This window comes from Typopeltis vanoorti, chromosome 25 (genome assembly GCF_054136105.1).
Source record: "Typopeltis vanoorti isolate ZY-2024b chromosome 25, IOZ_Tvanoo_1.0, whole genome shotgun sequence".
Taxonomy (NCBI): Eukaryota; Metazoa; Arthropoda; class Arachnida; order Uropygi; family Thelyphonidae; genus Typopeltis; species Typopeltis vanoorti.
This window is the reverse complement of record NC_143573.1, coordinates 33,448,684-33,468,341: the sequence shown is the minus strand read 5'-3', so window position 1 is coordinate 33,468,341 and position 19,658 is coordinate 33,448,684. Positions and strand designations below refer to the sequence as shown.

Genomic DNA, 19,658 nt, shown 5'->3' with positions numbered 1-19,658 from the left:
TTCTATTGTAAAAATATGGAAATGAAATTTCACATTTGATATACATATTTTGAATGATAAAAATAAGCAAATGTATCGCTTACTTTAAAAATTGGAGAAGAAAATATCTGAATTATGCAGAAAATATAAATTTAAATCATAACTGTTAATTTCATTTTGTAATGACCAATTATACAAGGAAACCAAGAAAGTGAAAGTACAGATTACTATACAACATGAAGAAAAAATTTAGTAATATGATTAAAGAATTTCATGTTATTCTCTATAAAGCAAAGTTGCTCAAGCGTGTCCTAAAGGAAATCTGTTAAGTATTATTCGATTTCGATGGTTTTGTACAAAAATAAAATTAATATAACCTGGAACGTCGGCAGCCGGTTTTCTTTTCTTTTTTTAAAAGAATATTCCAAATAATTATCGTGAATTAATTTCTTCTAGAACAAAGAAAAATCTTTTGTCTAGTAGCGATTAGAAAAAAATTAGTGCAAAAAAATAAAAAATTAAATTGGTTAAGTGAAGAAATTATGCAAGACCTTTATTTTGTCCAGAAATTAAAATTGTATTGTACAATAAAAAGAGAAAACAAAAATATAAATAATTTCTCTATTTTTAGTCTATCATATATAACTAAAATCCAGTTCACCAGCATGGAACAAGAAAGTCCGTTTCTTGTTATAGGCAACTGAGAGGCAGCTACGAACGGGAGATAATCCGATTAACCTTTCTCTTCAGCGTGAGGGTTTATCACACCTTCTAATGGATATGACAGTCAAATTGCACTTCTTATCCAGGTTCTTTAAACAGGTGGGCTAAATCTTATCCAGATTTAGTTGGACGTCTATAGACGTCCTAGCCGGTAGGAAGGTTAATACCTTGAAAAGCTGGAGATCGAAGTCTGTTGAGAAAACAGAGATGCGATAACTATTCCAAACAAAACAGATGCATATGGAATGAAAGAAGGGAGAGAGTTAAGAAATCCATTTGGTTTGGTCATGAGCTGCTCATTTTTACATGCTTAAAGCAAAGTGGAAGAATATTTAAAGCAATTTCAGCAGAAATGCACTTGAAGATTCTTGAAATGTGACTGGAGTTAATTTGTGAGAAGTGTAATCATCTCTGAAGATCAGCATATTTTTAGGGAAGTTTTGGTGCACCATCCCAAATGCTAAAGCAGTATTCTAGGGTTAGACAAATATGGGATTCACATACACCTTCACCAAATCAGTCTGTTTTTCTGATTAGGAAAAACAGCTAAGAGGGAAATAACTAATACGACTGCAGAAAGTCACCAAAGAATTAAATCTCATCTAGCAATGTGGATTCCAGGAGAACCATTTCACTGAAGAGCAAGTTCTCAGAGTCATGGAAAACATTAGCACAGAATTCAACTGGAAGTAGCACACAAGGGAAATCTTCCTGGATGCTGCCAAAGCTTGCAACAAAATATGGCAAAAAAAAAAAAAAAATGGGCTTCTTGTCAAACTCCTGCACCACATTCCCATTAGGACTATTCAAATTTACCAAATTGTACATCAGTGATTGCAAACTCTGAGTGAAGCTACAGGGAATCAGATGATCTAAATGCAAAATCACAGCAGGTGTCTCTTCCCCCAAGACTCCTTGCTATCAACTCTGCTCTTTGCCATCATGTGGCTGACATCCAACACACAGCTTCCACCACAATGGCCTAATATGTGATACTGCAATAATGGTCTGCTCCCTGCAACCTATATTAGCAACTGAAAAACTGCAAGCACTCTTAGAAATAGAACAACTGTTTTAAAAAAGCCACATTGATGTCAATGCAGACAAGAGCACTGAGTGCTTTTGTGCAGTGCCCATTCCATGCAGTAGGTACAACTAGATAAAGGACTTTGCTTCACAACTGATATTAGTCATGTCTGCTCAAAAGCAAATAAAGCAATAGGGCAGCAGTTATACCTGTTATTGAATCATTGGAGCTGGCTAAGCATGAAACTTAAACTGCTCCTATATAAAATGCTGATCAGGCTAGTCTTCATTTTTGGCTTACTGGCATGGAGTCACACAACAGATTCTTCCATTAGCAAACTGCAGATAATACAAAACAGTCTCTATCATATCTCCTCTTTTCCTCCTATCCACCAACCTCTGTAATCAACGTTTTTTATCAACAAAGATGTTTTATTAGCGCTAATATTTCACTGATTTTCAAATCAGCATCATCAGAGCACAACACACATGTAAACGCGACAGTGAGTGAGTGAAACAATATAATTACAAATGACAAAAGATCTAAAGTCCTATTTTTGGCGCCCTCTAACGAAAAAAAAAAAAAAGCAGTTATCCAGGAGTTTTTCTTAGGATAATCGCCTCCTAAATTTTTGGCAAATTAATGCAACCATATTTGTTAAGGTTGGGAGAATTCTTCAAAGCCATTGCTGACTCAAAAAATAATCTTTCAGATCTATAACGACTCCTAAATAGCACATTTGTTTTCCTCCATCTAATCCTGTGTGAAGGAGTGTCCAAAGCGTGGTCTGCCGGTCCCGACTTGCCATAGTAATAGTAGCGAATGTATCTTTCATGTTCTTCCAGGCAGATGTTCACTGATCTTCCTGTTTGCCCATAATAGGCCAAGTCACAGTCACATGGAACTTCATACACTCCTGGGTGTGCTAAAGGGTGAAGTTTATCCTTTGGCGAGCGGATCAGAGTTGCCAGCTTGACATGAGGTTTGAAGGTGGTGCGAAGGCCATGTTTCAACAATACTTTGGCTATCTTTTCCGATGTACCTCTGATATAGGGAATAGAAATGGTCATGTTGTATTCTTGTGTATTAGGGGAGGGCAGAGTAATGGGCCTATGTAGTATTTTATCTATTTTGTAGGGATTGTAGCCGTTGGCTAAGAACGTATGGCACAGGTACTAGAGTTCAGTGGTCAGAGCTGTATCATTAGAACAAATGGCTCTGGCTCTGTGTGTAAGTGTTTTTAAAATGCCGTACTGTTGGACTGGATGATGATGTGATTGTTTATGTAGGTATCTTCCTGTGTGTGTGTAGGCTTTCTGTAAATAGAAAAAGATAGTGATCCATCTGAAAGGCGGGTGACTAATGTGTCAAGAAATGGTAAACAGTTATTTGATTCTTTTTCTACTGTGAAGTGAATTTTGGGGTGTTGGCTGTTTAGGTAGGTGACAAAAGCATCCAAAGTGTCTTGCCCATGGGGCCAGATGGCAAATACATCATCTACATAGCGCAACCACGCTTGTGGCTTGTATGTAGCTGTGGTAAGTACTTTGTTTTCAAAGTGTTCCATGTAAAAATTTGCTAACGGGGGAGAGAGGGGGGAACCCATAGCAGTACCATTAATCTGTTTGTAGAATTTCCTCTCCCATGTAAAGTAACCTGCATTCATGGTAAATTGAAATAATTCAAAAATATCTGGGGGAAATTTAGACTTGATTAAATCAAGAGTGTCTATAAGTGGTACATTGGTAAATAGGGAGGTGACATCGAAACTAACCATTATGTCTGAATTTTTTAGGATTAGATTTTTAACCAATGTTTTGAAATGGATTGAATTTTTTACAAAAGTAGAGGAGTTGCCAGTAAGAGGGGCAAGCGACTTAGCTAAATGCCGGGCCAGTTTATATGTGGGACTATCTATGCTATCCACTATGGGGCGTAGGGGAATATTAGTTTTGTGGATTTTGGGTAATCCATAAATACGGGGTGTTTTAACATGAATTGGTTTTATTTTCCTGATGATTTCTTTGGGCCATGATGTCACTTTTTTCAAGATGTCACTTGTGGTGTTGTTAATACCGTGAAAAATAAGTCATGAATAACCATCAACACCTAAGCTTATCTGTTAGACTCTGTAATCAACATTCTTCATAACCAACACTCCAGAGTCCTGATATCACTTTGATTATTCGTCTTTGGACTCTCTCTCTAGCGTTTCCACATCACAATGTAAACTAGGTGATCAAATCTGAGCACAATAGTCCATATGTAATCTGACCAATGCCTTATATAGAGACACGGCCACCTCCTTATCCCTACATGCCAATGTACTTTTTTACCATAGCAGCAATACAATGTGCAGTCTTTGCATCACGTGCGATGTGTCCCTGGAACTTTAGTCCACTGTCCACCATCACACTAAGATACGGAATCTTATCCACTTTCGGAAGTACAGCTCCACTAATACAGTACATAGCCTTATATCTCTGTATCTCAAAGTGTAACACCTTGCATTAATATTAAAACTGCAACCCCACTAATTTAAAAGCTAAAAGTGTATTCAAATCTTCATGTATAGAATTAACATCAGCACTACTATTGATAATTCTACCTAATTTGCATCACTGCCAAACATTTGAAGATCCCCAGTCAGTCCACATGAAATATCATTAACAAATAAGTTAAACAGCAGGTGCCCAAGAACAGAACCCTAAGGCATGCCACTGGTCACCTTCCTTTTCTGAAACATGGCTCCATTATAAACAACTTGCACATATCATTCAGAGAGCCTATCTCCAATCCATCTAAACAATATGGGCGGTAGATGGTGTTGGAGATGATTGGTAGTAGGTTCGGTGTAGTGGTGGAGGCAGTTGTAGGTATCCTCCTGCGATGAGTCTTTGGACTCTTTGGAGGTGTCACAAATAATAATAATAATAATAATATGTTATCTATTCCTACCTTCTGCAGCTTGTACACCAAATTATCATGTGATAATCTATCAAATGCTTTTGCAAAGTCCAAGAATTCACTGTATATGATGATTCTCCCTTATCCAGCACATTCATCACCTTATCATAGAGAATTTTATGTTGATCAACACAATCATTATTTAATTCCTAACCAATTTTTCCAACACTTTGATCACAACTGCAGATATACAGACCGGTCCATAACTGGAAACTTCTGTTCTCAAACCATGCTTGTGAAGAGGTATTATTTTGCCTTCTTTCCACTCCTTAGGAACCTTCCCCAATCATTAAATAACCAGAACAAGGGCATCGCTAACTCTTTTGCACATTCTTTAAAAACACATGGTGATATGTCATCCATTCCCACAGCCTTATTAACATCTAACCCAAGCAACACTTGATACATCTCTGATTCTTTCACCTTTAATTCTCCTAATTCTTGCCTCCCTTCTACATGTTGCACAGCATCATTCACACCACTACAATATATACTGATGAAGTGTTTGTTATATAATTTCATTATATCATTTGCTATGATTACTCTACTACCATAACTATCCACCAATATCAACTTGCCATAATATCCCAACCCTGTTATGGTCTACCACCTAGCAATAGACTACAACAAACAAATATGTCACACACACACACACACACACACACACACACACACACACACACACACACACACACACACACACACACACACAAAAATATATATATATATATCAAACTATTTAAAAAAAAAAAAAAAAAAAACTCACTAGCAAACAATAGCCCACAATGGGCAAGCCAAGTACTCAATAGCATTCATTAATCCAGCAATTCCAACAAAGGGATTAAAGACCATAAGTCAAACCAATCCATTGTGTCAGAACAGTTAAAATCAACCTTGATATCTCTTCTGGGTCTGGCTCCCACTGAGACCTCAATAAAGGTCATAATGTAGAGCACACACACCTAAAAAGGATGTGTGTTTTGCATTATGGGATGCTAAGGCAATTAATGTGAAGTCATTAGACTATATACAAATAGCCTGGTTGCAAAGATACCTCACACGCAAACTTTGTTTACTTACACTTGGATAAAGGATTAAACAATATAATTTCTTAGTACCTTTAATTTAATTTATAACCAAATGTAAAAAACTTTCAACATCTCCACTCTCCAACCAATAGGCTGTCGTCGGTTTGAATGCCACTTAAGAGGCATTCAAGTGATAGACGAATTTCATCACCTAGTGATACCTTCACCACTGCATCTACCAGAAGCCTGAAATGTCTCAAAAAGTTTCCATGTTTAGTCTCTGTCCACTGTATTCATATATTTGAGTTTACAACTTTTTACAGATAGGATTCACATTAAAAAAAAAGTTTTCACGATGCCATATTTTTATGAAGAATGATATGTTTAGTTATTTTTTGAATCTCTGCATGTGCAGATGATCTTACAGTCCAATGAATGAATAGGTCAAATGTTTCTTAAGTAAAAACTTATTTAAATTTTACACGAGTATGAAAATTATTAAACACTGAAGAAAAATAAGAGTCAATGGGGCATCATATCAAGCAATACTTAGTCTTTATTTGAGTTGTAAGTCAGCAGTTAGAATTGAAGGACGTACAGGAAGATTGTTTAATGTTAAATCTGGTGTCAGACAAGGATGTACATTATCCCCTCTGTTATTCATTATGTATATGATCACATTATGAAGGAAAGTGGTATTAAACCTGATATCAAAATTGGAGATGATAATGTGGACAATGTTATACTTTATGTTTGCTTTATGTTTGCTTTATGTGGACAATGTTATACTTCTAAATAAATCCACTACAAGTCTGCAAGATTACTGGACTAAATTGAATAACTGTTGTAACAGATATGGTATGAAGGTCAGCAATAACAAGTCAAAGACAATGAAAACTGGCAGAAGCACTGAAAATATCAACTGCATTGTGAATGGAGAACCTATAGAAAAAGTAAAACATTTCATCTACTTTGGCAAGATTTTTAGTGTAGATGGTAAATTAAATATGGAAATAGACAACAGAATCAACAAAGCTGGTATGGTATGGAATAAGAGAGAAATTAGTCAAAACACTAAATTAACTGTATACAAGACAATGTTGAAACTAATTTTAACTTATGGATCTGAGAGCTGGGTCAGTAGTAAAACACTTGACCGAAGACTAGAGACTGCAGATATGAGAGTCCTGAGAAAGATTAGGGCCATGAACAGATGGCATCAATGGCAATATCATATTAAAAATGAAGATATTAGGAAAGAACTTGACATTGTCAGCATCCAGGAATGCATTAGCAGAGCTAATCTCAATGTAGTATGGTCACTTAAACAGAATGGGAGATGAAAGATTAGCAAAATGAGTGTTCTCTGCCATCGGCAGGAAAAAGACCCAGAAGAAGACCAAGCTATAGGTGGATTGATACAGTAAAAAGTGCCTTAGAAGATAGAAATATAAGATCTGATAATGTTGGAGTCTTGATGGGTAACAGACTGATTTGGAAGAAAATTGTAGATAGGAAGTTAGTAATGATGTAAATTTTTCACGCAGTACTATCATATCCTGTACATGGCAGGAATTTGATGATGTTGATAAATAAGAGGCAAATGTGAATGACATAATATACATCTAATGGTGATTGAGGATGGGTGAGAGTGTTGAAAACATTGATCTTCTACATTGTTTATATATAGCTGACCACAGGAGGTGATAATGGACGCCTCACTGCATTGCCCTTGATCACTTTGCCACACAAGAAATTATATGCTTTTTTTTTTTTTATCCTTTACCCATGCAAGTTTGTATAAAGAACACAATTCCTGCCAAGTATAATTTACTTTCTGTTCAAACAAAAACACTTGATAAAACTTTCTCTCATCTAGAGTATTTTCATCATATGGTGATATACCACTTTGTTACTTAGATATAAGTATGTAGGATATTTTTATCATCTCCATAAGTATAGATTCCAATGATGAAGCATCAATAAAGTTTGAAATTAGTTTATCTACCTTTCCCATAATATATGGCAACATATGTTTCCATTCGAAAGAGTATGAAATTGGCAGCAACAAATGACTGTGATATATTATTTTTTCATATAATGGTGATGCTTTCCATTCAACTGTTCACAGTGTAAGTTATCATCATTTATCATATAAACAAAGATTTTTAACTTATTATCTAAGCTATTTTCTTAAGTAATTTCAAATATATAATATTTATCAAATAAATATGAAAAACATTGAGAAGTATGGGAATCGCATACTTACTATTGTTAGCTATGGTTAGAGACAGTAAAGAAGTAACAGCACGAATAACATGGTGAGAGTCAGTATTCTGAAGAATGTCAAGAATAAAAGCAAATGCTGAAGCACATATTCTTTGATTTTCTTCTGTAAAGTATAGAGAACAAAAATGAAGGAAATCAATTCCCTCAAACAGTCATAGCAAATAATATTTCAAAGTAAACAATAAAAATGAAACTTATCTATATAATTTTTTTTTCAATTTTAACAAACACATACAAACACTTCTTCTTCCTTAACAGTTTAATGGACTATTCAAGTTTAATATCATCACCAAGTTTTTTTCTGTGTCTTCGACGTAGACTGAAATCCTATGAAAAATACATCATAAGCACTATGTCGGCAAGCTGCAATACAGAGAAGCATAAGGAAAGAAAATCAGACAAGTAGTGTAATGTAGTTCAAAACTTAATAGATGAGAAGAGAACTGCATCCAGTCAGTTTATACTATTATTATCGTTGTCAGACATCCATGGAGTTAAAAGATCATCATGAGCAGCTCCACTGATGACACAAAGCTCCTTATACTGTACCTTAAACATATTCACTGTCTCCACATTCACCACACTCTCAGACAATGCATTCCAAATTACTTATCACTCTCTACACAAAAAAAATCTACTCCTTATAGAGCTTCCAGGGATAGCCTCTTGTCCTTTACTTATCTCTCTCTCTCTCTCTCCATTTTACGAAACACCTCATCCACATAAATCTGGCCACAACTCCTTACAAACTTATATGTCTCAATTCAACATTCCAAATCTATGCACAATAATCTATATGTGGCCTTATACAATAGAACCTTAAGATTCATACTTATACTTAAACATACCAGTGTCCTCTGAATCAGCTGCTGTCCTCACAATTTTAACAATGTGTCCCCTAAATTTTAAGTCATTATCCACCATCGCCTTCAGATCCCTTATCTTTTCTATCTCCTCTAGGATATCCCTCACCAACTGTATACTTGTATCCCATCTTTGCTTCACACATTTTAAAAACTTACACACTGAGTCAGTAACTCCCAATCACTTGCCAATTCACCCTATCTATTCAAGTCCTCTTGCAAAGTCACAACACCTACTCTACTCTTCATAGTTTTTCCCTACTGCATTGAAAAACAACAAAGTACCATTTGAACCTTTCCCAATACCATTAACATATATGTTCAACAGCAACAACCCTAAAACAGAACAATATTAAACAGGAACTGCATGTGAAGAAGCTATGCAAGAGATATAAGGAGACAGGTGAAGAGAAGATGCATGAAGAATATAAGACACAGGCCAGAAGAGTGACTAGTGTGGTAAGGAAGGCAAAACAAAACTGGAATATGAGAGGAGATTGGCCCTAAGATCCAAAGAAAATCCTAGGGAATTTTTTAGCTATGTGGCCAGTAGGAGGAGAAATGATTGTGGAAGAATGACATTGTGGGATAAAAATGGATATAGAGTGACTGATGAAAATGACAGTGGAATTTTTCAATGAATACTTTATTGGAGTATTTCATCCTGGAGGAGTAAATTTTAATACTAGAGGGATGAGGCAGGTTCGAGGTTTAGAGGTGCAGGAGGAGAGTGTGTTCCAAATACTGAGTACTCTAGATGTCAGTAAAGCTGTGGGACTGGATGGTATTTCACCACTAGTTTGAGAGAATGTGCTAAAGAAATGACAGCTCCTTTGACCTGGCTTGTCAATGAAAGTCTGGCTACAGGAAAGGTGCTTAGGGAATGGAAGGAAGGTAAGATAGTGCCATTGCATAAGAGCGGTAGTAGACTGGAAGTGTCTAATTATAGGCCAATTTGTGTGTCATCAGTAATTGTTAAGATCTTGGAGAAATTAGTGAGGGACCATATACAGCATTGGGCAGATGAGGGTAATGTTATCTGTGAGAGTCAACATGGATTTGTTAAGGGACACTCTTGTTTTAGTAATATGCTACCCTTTTATAATAAAGTTACAAGAGCAGTAGATGAGGGAAAAGCATATACTGCCATTTTCTTGGACTTAGCGAAGGCATTTGACAGAGTGCCACATGATAAACTGATATTTAAGTTGCAGCACATGGGTTTGGATGTCAGGTTGGTCAACTGGATTCAGGATTGGCTGTCTGATAGGTATCAGAGAGTTGTGTATGGTGGGACAGTTTCAAGAAGGCCGAGGGTTACAAGTGCGGTCTCACAGGGCTCAGTACTGGAACCTACATTGTTTAACCTTTATATCAATGATATTGTCAGTGGATTGCAGGGGGATATTCAGTTATTTGTGGATGATGTGAAGCTGGGAAGGATTATTAGTAATAGTGCAGATGTGGTAACCCTGCAAGAGGATTTGAATAAGTTAGAAAGATGGGCAAATGACTGGGAGTATCGGTTTAATGCAGCAAAATGTAAGGTCTTAAGGTTTGGGACCCATCAATGGGATGCTGCATACTCTATATGATTGATAGAAACCTGAAATTCAGGGGACATATTGTAAAGATGGTGAAGGTAACACAGAGGATTGCTGCAATAAAGAGAAGGATGCTGTCTTGCAGAGATAAAAGAGTTATCATTCCGTTGTATAAGACCCTGATCAGACCACACTTAGACTATTGTTCTCAGATTTGATCCCCAGGATTTGAAGGGGATAAATTAACTGTGGAAACAGTACAAAGGTGGATAACAAAGATGGTTTCAGGACTGTACAATGTTAATTATAAGGATCGGCTGAGAGAATGTGGACTGCAGAGTTTGGTGGATAGAAGAAGGAGAGGTGAAATTGAGACTTTTAAAGTCTCAATCTGTTGAGAGGTGGTTACAGGATTGACACTGGGGAGTTCTTTCGCTTGGTTGAACAGCAAGAAGGAGTGATGACAAGGGGCCATCCCTGGAAGTTACGGAAGGAAACTGTGAGCAAGAGGGTGAGGAGTGGTTTCTTTGCATGGAGGGTGGTTGAACCATGGAATGCATTGCCTGATAGTGGTGAGAGCGAGAACAGTTAATGAGTTTAGGGAGTGGTATGATAGACTTTGTGTTTCCTAGAAGGGTCCTCCCGCGATGAGTCTTTTGACTCCGTGGAGGCCTGAATAATAATAATATACTTCAGCTGTAACTGAGGCAGCTGAAGTACATGTGCATAGAGTTAGTATTCACATGCTTTATGACTTGTTCTTATAATTCATATTTTGAATTTAATTACTGATCTGACTGATGATGTCCAATATGTTCTAAGATTCCTCGCAGATAGTACCGAACCTTATGTATGTGTATATATATACTATGTTTTTCCTATACATACATTGAATGAAATATATTCTATTTTCTATTCTATTCTATTCGTGTGTAAGATGTGAAAGTTTTTAAATATATCAGATATTATATTTTGGTTTTCTGAGAAACTTTTAACTGCATTAATCCATATATCTTGATCTTCCTTCCTCTGGGTCTCTTTCCTGTCATTCTGGCATTAAACTGCTTGGCCTCTGGCTGAATCGATCAGTGCTTTTTGCAGTGTCTGCCAATGAGTCTCCAAAGTTTGGTTTTTGTCTTTAAATTCATATATTTTTTCTGTGTACTCTTGTATCCTATACCAGCTTGAATTAAATATCTTGAATTGAAGATATTGCAATCAACAATAACACAGTCAGTGAGACTTTTGCTCTTTCTTGTGTCATTTCTCCATGTGAATTTGTGCACATCTTTATGTTGAAACATGGTATTAGTTCATATCATGAAAAGAAATCCAGCAGGTACTTACCAGTATTATTAGGTTTGCTCTTTTCTCCAAATTTTTCCAAAACATTTTTACATATCTCTTGTAATAATTTCGTTAGTATCATATTCACTCATTAACATTGTTGAATTTTATGTTATTCTGTTTGCAATTGTATTCTAATTTGATTCATATGAAGATGGAATAAACAATTAATGTGTCAAGACATTAATTGTTTATTCTTTTTCAAAATTTCTACTTCAATTTCTCCATTCTCATAAGCAGTATTCCTTGCCTTCATCCCTTTTTATTCTCTGTCTTTCCTGAAATCCATTATATTCTATTTTTACAAGAATATTCTATCCTCTTTTGCTAATTAATGCCAACAACAATTTTTGGCCATCAGATACATAGCAAAGCCACAATCTCCTTTCTTTTTTTCATTTCTGGTACTTTGGGAGGCAGTAAACTTACAAGATAACTGATCACCCAGCTGACCCTTTTAATCTAATACATCCTGCATTACTTAAACCAACACCTATTTTCCCAATATTGCAACTATTCACTTTTTCAATGAAGATGCTGCTAATTCTTCATTCCATAGCCCATAGAATGGAGTGAGAATTCTATGATCCATTTCTTTCACAGTTTCACTGACTCTTTTCATCATTACAACTACAATTCTGATCACTCTCTAGTCACTCAATTTTACACGTTCACAAGCTCTCGTGACTCAAGCTTAACATAACTAATTTTCCCTGAATTATTATCTCTCTCTCTCTCTCTCTCAAGCATTTAATAGACAATCCATTCAAACGTAACCCATTTTTTGTGAATACAAATCTTTCTGTTCATTTAACTTTAGAGCTAAGATTAAACATAAAAGGAGGTTTACTGTTCATTTATAGCTTTTTTTTTATTAAGCTCAGAGTTCATAAAAAATTATCTTACTATGACTATTTCTGTGGATAATATGAGGGATGTTTGAAAAGTAATTAGCCTGATGGATATGCCTGCACATTAATGGCCACAACAGATAAAGTGAATGTATTAATTTTTGACATTTGATGAGTCAACAGTGATGGTTGTTCATTCTGTTTATTTTTCTTAGCCATTTCAAACCCAATATTCAATGACAGTGGACAACAATTTGTGCATTTTAAGACAAAGACATTCTACAAAAAGTTGCATGAAGTTCAGAAAGTGGTAAAGATGCTCGAAATGCCTAACCACCAGAAGCAATGAACAGAACAACAATATTCATATAGTGGAAGCATTTAAAAGTCAAAAAATATACAGGTTGAGAACACTTCAAGTGAAAGAATAAGAATGAACATCACAGATCTAACCATTTTAGAAAGTAAATTTTTGAAAAGGAACAATTTTCACAAAATTGTTTTTGTGAAAATTATCTTCTGATTTAAATATGTCAATGGAAAGGTTCACTACTGGTGTAAGTCAAGTCTGCTACATAACGGCCTGTGATGATTCTTATACTGGACACAATAAACTTTCTTTGAAACATAATCAAGGGGTTGAAAAACTTCTGCCAGAGAAATTTTGCACATCACCAGAAAAAGTGATGCTGATATTGTTTTTTGATTAAACAAACACTGGTTACTTCAAAAGGAAACTGTAATTGATAACTATTATGTCAATTGTGGTTTCTGCTATAAGACAATGTATGGCTGCATGTACCACATGTGACAAACAGCAGAGGTGCTAGCAGTAGTTGGTGTAACATCTGTAGGACATCCATCTTATGGTTCCACCTTGTCTATGTGATTTCTATGTATTTCTAATGCTTAAATATCATCTACAAGGCAAATTTGGCTCCAAACAGCAGTGAAGCAAAAACCACTCTTGCATTTGGCTTAATGACTTGCAAAATGACTTATCATATGAATGTAAGAATAGATCAACAGGTGAAAAAAATGTATAACGTTATTTTGAACAGGAAGCATGTCTCCAATATTGTTTGTTGATTACACAAACACTGGTTACTTCAAAAGGAAACTGTAATTGATAACTATTATGTCATGTGGTTTCTCCTATAACACAATGTATGGCTGCATGAACCACATGTGACAATACAGTGGAAGTACTAGCAGTCATTGGTGTAACATCTGTAGGACATCCATCTTATGGTTGCACCTTGTTTATATGATTTCTATGATATTTAAGCAATAGATATAATGTACAAGGCAAATTTAGCTCCAAACAGCAGTGAAGCAAATAACCACTCTTGTGTTTCAAAATGACCTATTATATGAGTGTAAGAATAGATCAAAAGGTGAAAAAAATGCATAACATTATTTTGAGGAATATTTCTTTGAACAAGAAGTATGTCCAAATTCGAGGATATCTCATATGCTGAATAATGAGTGGTCTCATTACTTTGCAAACCCTGCTCATATATAAACCACTACTTCTATAAAAGATTATGCTAATAAAAGCATAAGTGATAACCTATAGATTATTAAATTCAATTACACTTACCATTCTGTGGATTGTTGACAGCAAAACATAAAGAAGAATTAATACTTTGCCAGACCTCCCAAGATAAATAATCTTCACCACTTTTCAATCCCACCTTATTATGGTCTACCAGCATACAGCTTGGAAATTTAGTCCTTAAAAATAAATACAAATAAATAAAAATAAAATGACTGAAAGAATATTTAATATGTTAAATAAATGCTTCACCCTTTCAGCGAAACTTATTAAACAAAAAAAAAAATTAAGTAACATTGTCTATAACAAAGTACATTACAATCTCAAGAATAAATGTTTCCCAAAATGGCTAGAATGAGATAAGGTTGTTTCAGAAAAGACAATTCATATTAGGAGAGTTACATCAAACCAAGTTTAGCAGGAGCAAAAAAAAAAAAAAAAAATGCTTTGCTGTTAACATCAAAAATATATCTGAAGGAATGTAGAGACAACAATAGCCAAAAGAGAAATATGTAATGTATGTTAAAATTAGCAGCTTGAATGAGAGAATGAGAGTTGAGGTAACCATACAGATTGAAATAATTTCAAGAAATGCAAAATTAAACAATTCTCAAGAGAATGGAGACAATGCCTACTGCATTGAAGGAAAGATGAATAGGGACTCACTGACCAAGGTCAACCAACAAAAGGATGAATAATGGGAAATATCATATTACATTGACAACCAGAAATAAGTTTTCATGACTGTTTAGAAAAGTAAGAGGTATTAGAAATGAGGAGGTGGTAAAGTTTCTGGCAGGATTAGCAGAGTAATACCAAAAGAATTTGGTACAAGTGAAACAATATTTGAGACAAGATTAGAATAACAAGAGTAGATTATTATTATTATTACCAAAGACCCCATATAATCAGAGACTCATCTAGGAGGTCCTTTAGTCATACACACAGCTCACCAGGGCTTAAACACATTCAAATTTTCTGCAGACACCACACTCTCAGGCAAGGCATTCCAATCATCCACAACTCTGCATGCAAAACACTTCATCCCCTTACTCATATTCTCCTTACACAGCATCCAAAGATGACCTCTTGTTCCCCCTGATCTCCCACTGATTTCTGTAAAACTTCTTAACATTGATCCTATAACATCCTGTAACTAACTCATAGGTCTCTACCATATCATCTCCTCTTCACTACATTCTGTAAATTGCATCATCTCAACCTTTCCTCATATTCGACATTCTAGAGATCAGAAACTACCTTAATCACCTCTGGACCCTTTCCAACGTCTCTTCATCCTTTTGAAAACTAGGTGACCAAATCTGTGCACAGTAGTCCATGTGTAGCCTAATCAGAGCCTTATACAACAGAACAAGAATCTTCTCACTACTACAAGTCAGTGCCCTCTGCGTCATTGCCAGAATTTGTTGTTGTCCTCACAATTTTGCAATTTGTGTATTCTAAATTTTAGATCCTTATCCACCATCATCCCAATTCTTCCACATCCAACAATATATTTCTACCAAGTGTAAATTCTACATCCCATCTTTGTTTCCCAAAATTTAAAACCTAACATATTGCAACATTGAACTGGCATATTCACTCCCATGCTCATTCATTCAATCTATTCAAGTGTTCTTGTAAGGCCACACTGCCCTACTCTTCATAGTTCGTCCCAACCTTGCATCATATGCACCCAACTGAATAGCCCCATCCAACTCCTTGGCAATTATCATTAACATACCAGTTGAACAGCAATGGCCCTAAAACAGACCCCTGAGGCACACCACTAGTGACTTTCCTCTTCTGGGATATTGCTCCCCCATACACAACTTGCTGATACCTATCAGAGAGCCAATCTCTAATCCAATGCACTAATCTAACATCCAACCCCATCTGCTCTAGATTGACTATAAACTTCTCATGTGATAATCTATAAAAAGCCTCTGCAAAATCAAAGTATACTACTGTGTATCCCTCTTCTCTGTCCAATGAAGCCATCAACTTATTGTAATAAGTAAGTAGATTACTAAAGCATGATCTCCCTTTGGCAAATTCATGCTGTCCATCAAAGATTATACCACTGTTGTCAACCCAATTCTGGATCCTGGTTCTCACCAGCCTCTCCAATAATCTAATCATAACATCTGACACATAGATAGGCCTATAATTTGATGCTTGAGTTTTATCAACTCCCTTATGAAGCAGAACAATCTTGCCCTCCTTCCACTCATTTGGAACTTGACCCACTGCAAGACTCATATTAAACAAATATATCAAGACAGATGCCAATTCCCTGGCACATTCCTTTAAAATACATGGTAATATATATTATCAAGTCCCACAGCCTTATTAACATCAAGTTTGTTCAATTCCCCTTATACCTCCTGCTCACTTACAGCAAGTCTTTTCTCATCATCATCAACTGCTCTCAAATTCTCTATATCCTCCACAGCAGTTGACCTTATAACATTTTCTCTAATCATTGTCATTGTTCCATAATCATTCTTTTTTTTTTTTGCTGGCTACATATCGAAAGAATTCCCTAGGATTCTTTTTGGCTACATTAGCCAACTGCTACTCATAGTGAACTTTTGCTACCCTTGCCAACTGAATCACCCTCCTTACTTGTTCTTTGTAATCCTCATGGAATTGATTATTACCACTCCTCTTATGCTACCTCCATAATGACTTTTTCCTCTGTATTGCATGCTTAATCTCTTAATTCATCCATTTCACACCTACCCTATTTAACCTTCTGACCCTTGGAATACATTTAGACATTGTTTCTACTAGACAGTTCTTGAAAATCCCTCAAACTGTATTGATCTCCTTTTCAGCTAACTCTGCATTCCATGCTACACCTGCAAGCTGTCTCCTGAGCTCATCATAATCACCAGCCTTGTAATTCCACATATACCTTTTCCTCATGGAAGTCCTCACATGGTTGGCAACCACCTAGGTAATCACTTCATGCTCCCTCTCACCAATGGGAGGGACATTTAACACCTCATTTATGATAACATCCTCTCTGATGAGATGATCAAATTCAAGACCCTCAATCCTTGTGTGTGCCCTCTGTTACATACTGCCTGATTAAACTGTCCCTCAAAAACTCAAGAAACTAATTATTTTTACTTCCAGTTGCTATTTCGTCATCTCAATCAATATTGCCATAATATCTTAATCAATATTGCCTTAAAAATTAAAATCATCCATTATGATCATCCTTTTCCCATTTGCTTACACATTTCCTGGTAACTATCCTCCACATTACCAGGTCTATAGCAACACCTCACTAGGTATTTCATTCTGTTTACCACTACCTCAAAACCACTACCACTATTTCTCCCTTGCATCTCTACCTTGTATGGTCATAACTATTTTTCTATCATCAACAGCACTTGACTTCCATTTTTACCCTTTCTATCTTCATAAAATATATCATAATCTTCTATCTCTATTGCTGTCAGGATATCATCCTCATCCAACTATGTTTCACTTATTCCAAACAATTTTTTGGTGAACGAACTTGGTGAATGCAAATTCCATCTCCCTTGTTTCTGATACTTCTAGCATTTGTTTACAAACATAAGAGCTCATTCCTGGATCTATAACTGTTTCATAGGTACCACTAATTAGATGTGACTTCTCCATACCTTCCCTGAGTGATTTCTTTTTCTTCTTACTCATTCCAGAACCTTCTTAAAATTCAACTGTTTTTTCCCTTCACCCCAGGACATCCCATTCCCTTCTTGTCTACATCTGTGCTCTTTGAGCATCAACCTTTTTCATACTGTATTCCCCTCTCCACCCTGAGTCTCCCTGTTTGTCTTCCATGCTTGTTGTCTACATTCATGCTACCTACTTCATTCATAAGCACCACTTCAATCTCTCCTTTCTTACTCTCTCGCTCAGACTTATTCTTTACACTCATTACTCTACCTTCCAACAGCAGTCTCCCCAAATGATCCCCAAAACCATTTAAATGCAGTCCATCACTCTTATACAGTTAAATGCTTCCTTCAAACTCATTCCACACATTTACAAACTGTGCTCCTTTCTCTTCACACATTTTTCCTAACATATTATTCATGATCTTTGCTCTCCACCTCATTTCATCACTGTCATATCTGGACAGCACACTGGCTACCTATCACACTGTTATCTTTTATCCTTCTCAACAACCACCTGATATCCAATCTTATATGATCCTTGTTCCAAGTCATTTTTCCCTACTACCACTACCAACTCTTTTGCCTGCATACTTCTCATATCCAACACCTCAAACACTCTATTCATTTTACCCCCCAGAAAACAAACCTTGTGCATCTTGTTGAAAGTTTTTTACCTATACACACAAGAAAGGGGGTTTGCTTTGCATTATGGGATACATACTAAGGCAAGTGATATGAAGTCATTAGACTCTTTGTTTTGCTTATTTGGAAAAAGGATTAAAACCAAGTATAAACTTTCTTGGTATCTTTAACTTGTGCATCGTGTTCACTTCTAATAACTGAATCCTCACACAAGATCACTCCTAGGTCTTTCATTATCTTTTTTATACCAAAAACATTTGTTTTCGTTATCAACAATTTTCCACCAGATTAATCTATTACTTGTCAGCACACACTCCGATACTGCCACATCTAATATTTCAGACTTCCAGGGAATTTCTGATTGAATCAATCCACTTTACATTTACGTCTGGCTCTTTTATCTGCCATCTTGGCATCGAACACCTGTTTTGCTAACATTTCCTCTCCTCTCCTATTCTGTTTAAGTAACACATTACCTTAAATTAGCTCTGCTCACACATTCTTGAATGCTATCGATATCAAGTTCCTTCTTAATATTTTCATTTTTAATAAGATTCAGCCATTGTTGCCAATGTTCATTACCCAGATTTTTCTCAAAACTCTCATATCTGTGGTCTCAAGTCTTTGATCAAGTGCATTATGTCTAATCCAATCTCAGATCCATAACTTAAAGCTGGTTTGAACAATGTCTTGTATACTGCTGATTAGTGTTTTGGCTAATTTCTCTCATATTCCATATACATTTATCAACTGGCTCCCCACCATACCAGCTTGCTCATTCTGTTATTAATTCCACATTTAATTTGCCATCTTTCAACTGCATCATTTAATGCAGTTGAAATTTTCTATGCTCCTCCTTATTTTCATAGCTTCTTTTTACTGCTGATTTCTTGCCAAATTTGTTACAACTATTATTCAATTTAGTCAGAGAATCCTGAAAACTTGCACTGGATTTGTTTAGGAGCAATACAGCATCATCTCCATAAAGCAAAGAGCTAAGTTTGATCCCTCTGATTCTAAATATCAGGTTAATGCCACTTTTTGTATTAATATGATCCATATAGATGATGAATAAAAATGAACATAGTGTGCACCCTTGTTTATACCTAATTATATCAAAAAATCTTCCTGCATTTCCTTTAATTCTAACTGCTAACTTAAAA

General features: G+C 35.8%; 1 protein-coding gene across 1 annotated transcript in view; it reads right to left on the bottom strand.

Moving 5' to 3' along the window:
* Positions 1-19,658, bottom strand: part of LOC150092642 (uncharacterized) — a 344,763-nt gene that overhangs the window by 193,492 nt on the left and 131,613 nt on the right. The window contains exons 6-7 of the mRNA XM_090414597.1: positions 14,222-14,355; positions 7,994-8,116 (exon numbers count right to left, since the gene is read on the bottom strand). Of these exons, the coding sequence (XP_090270723.1) occupies positions 7,994-8,116; positions 14,222-14,355 (257 nt within the window). The remainder of the gene's footprint in view (positions 1-7,993; positions 8,117-14,221; positions 14,356-19,658) is intronic.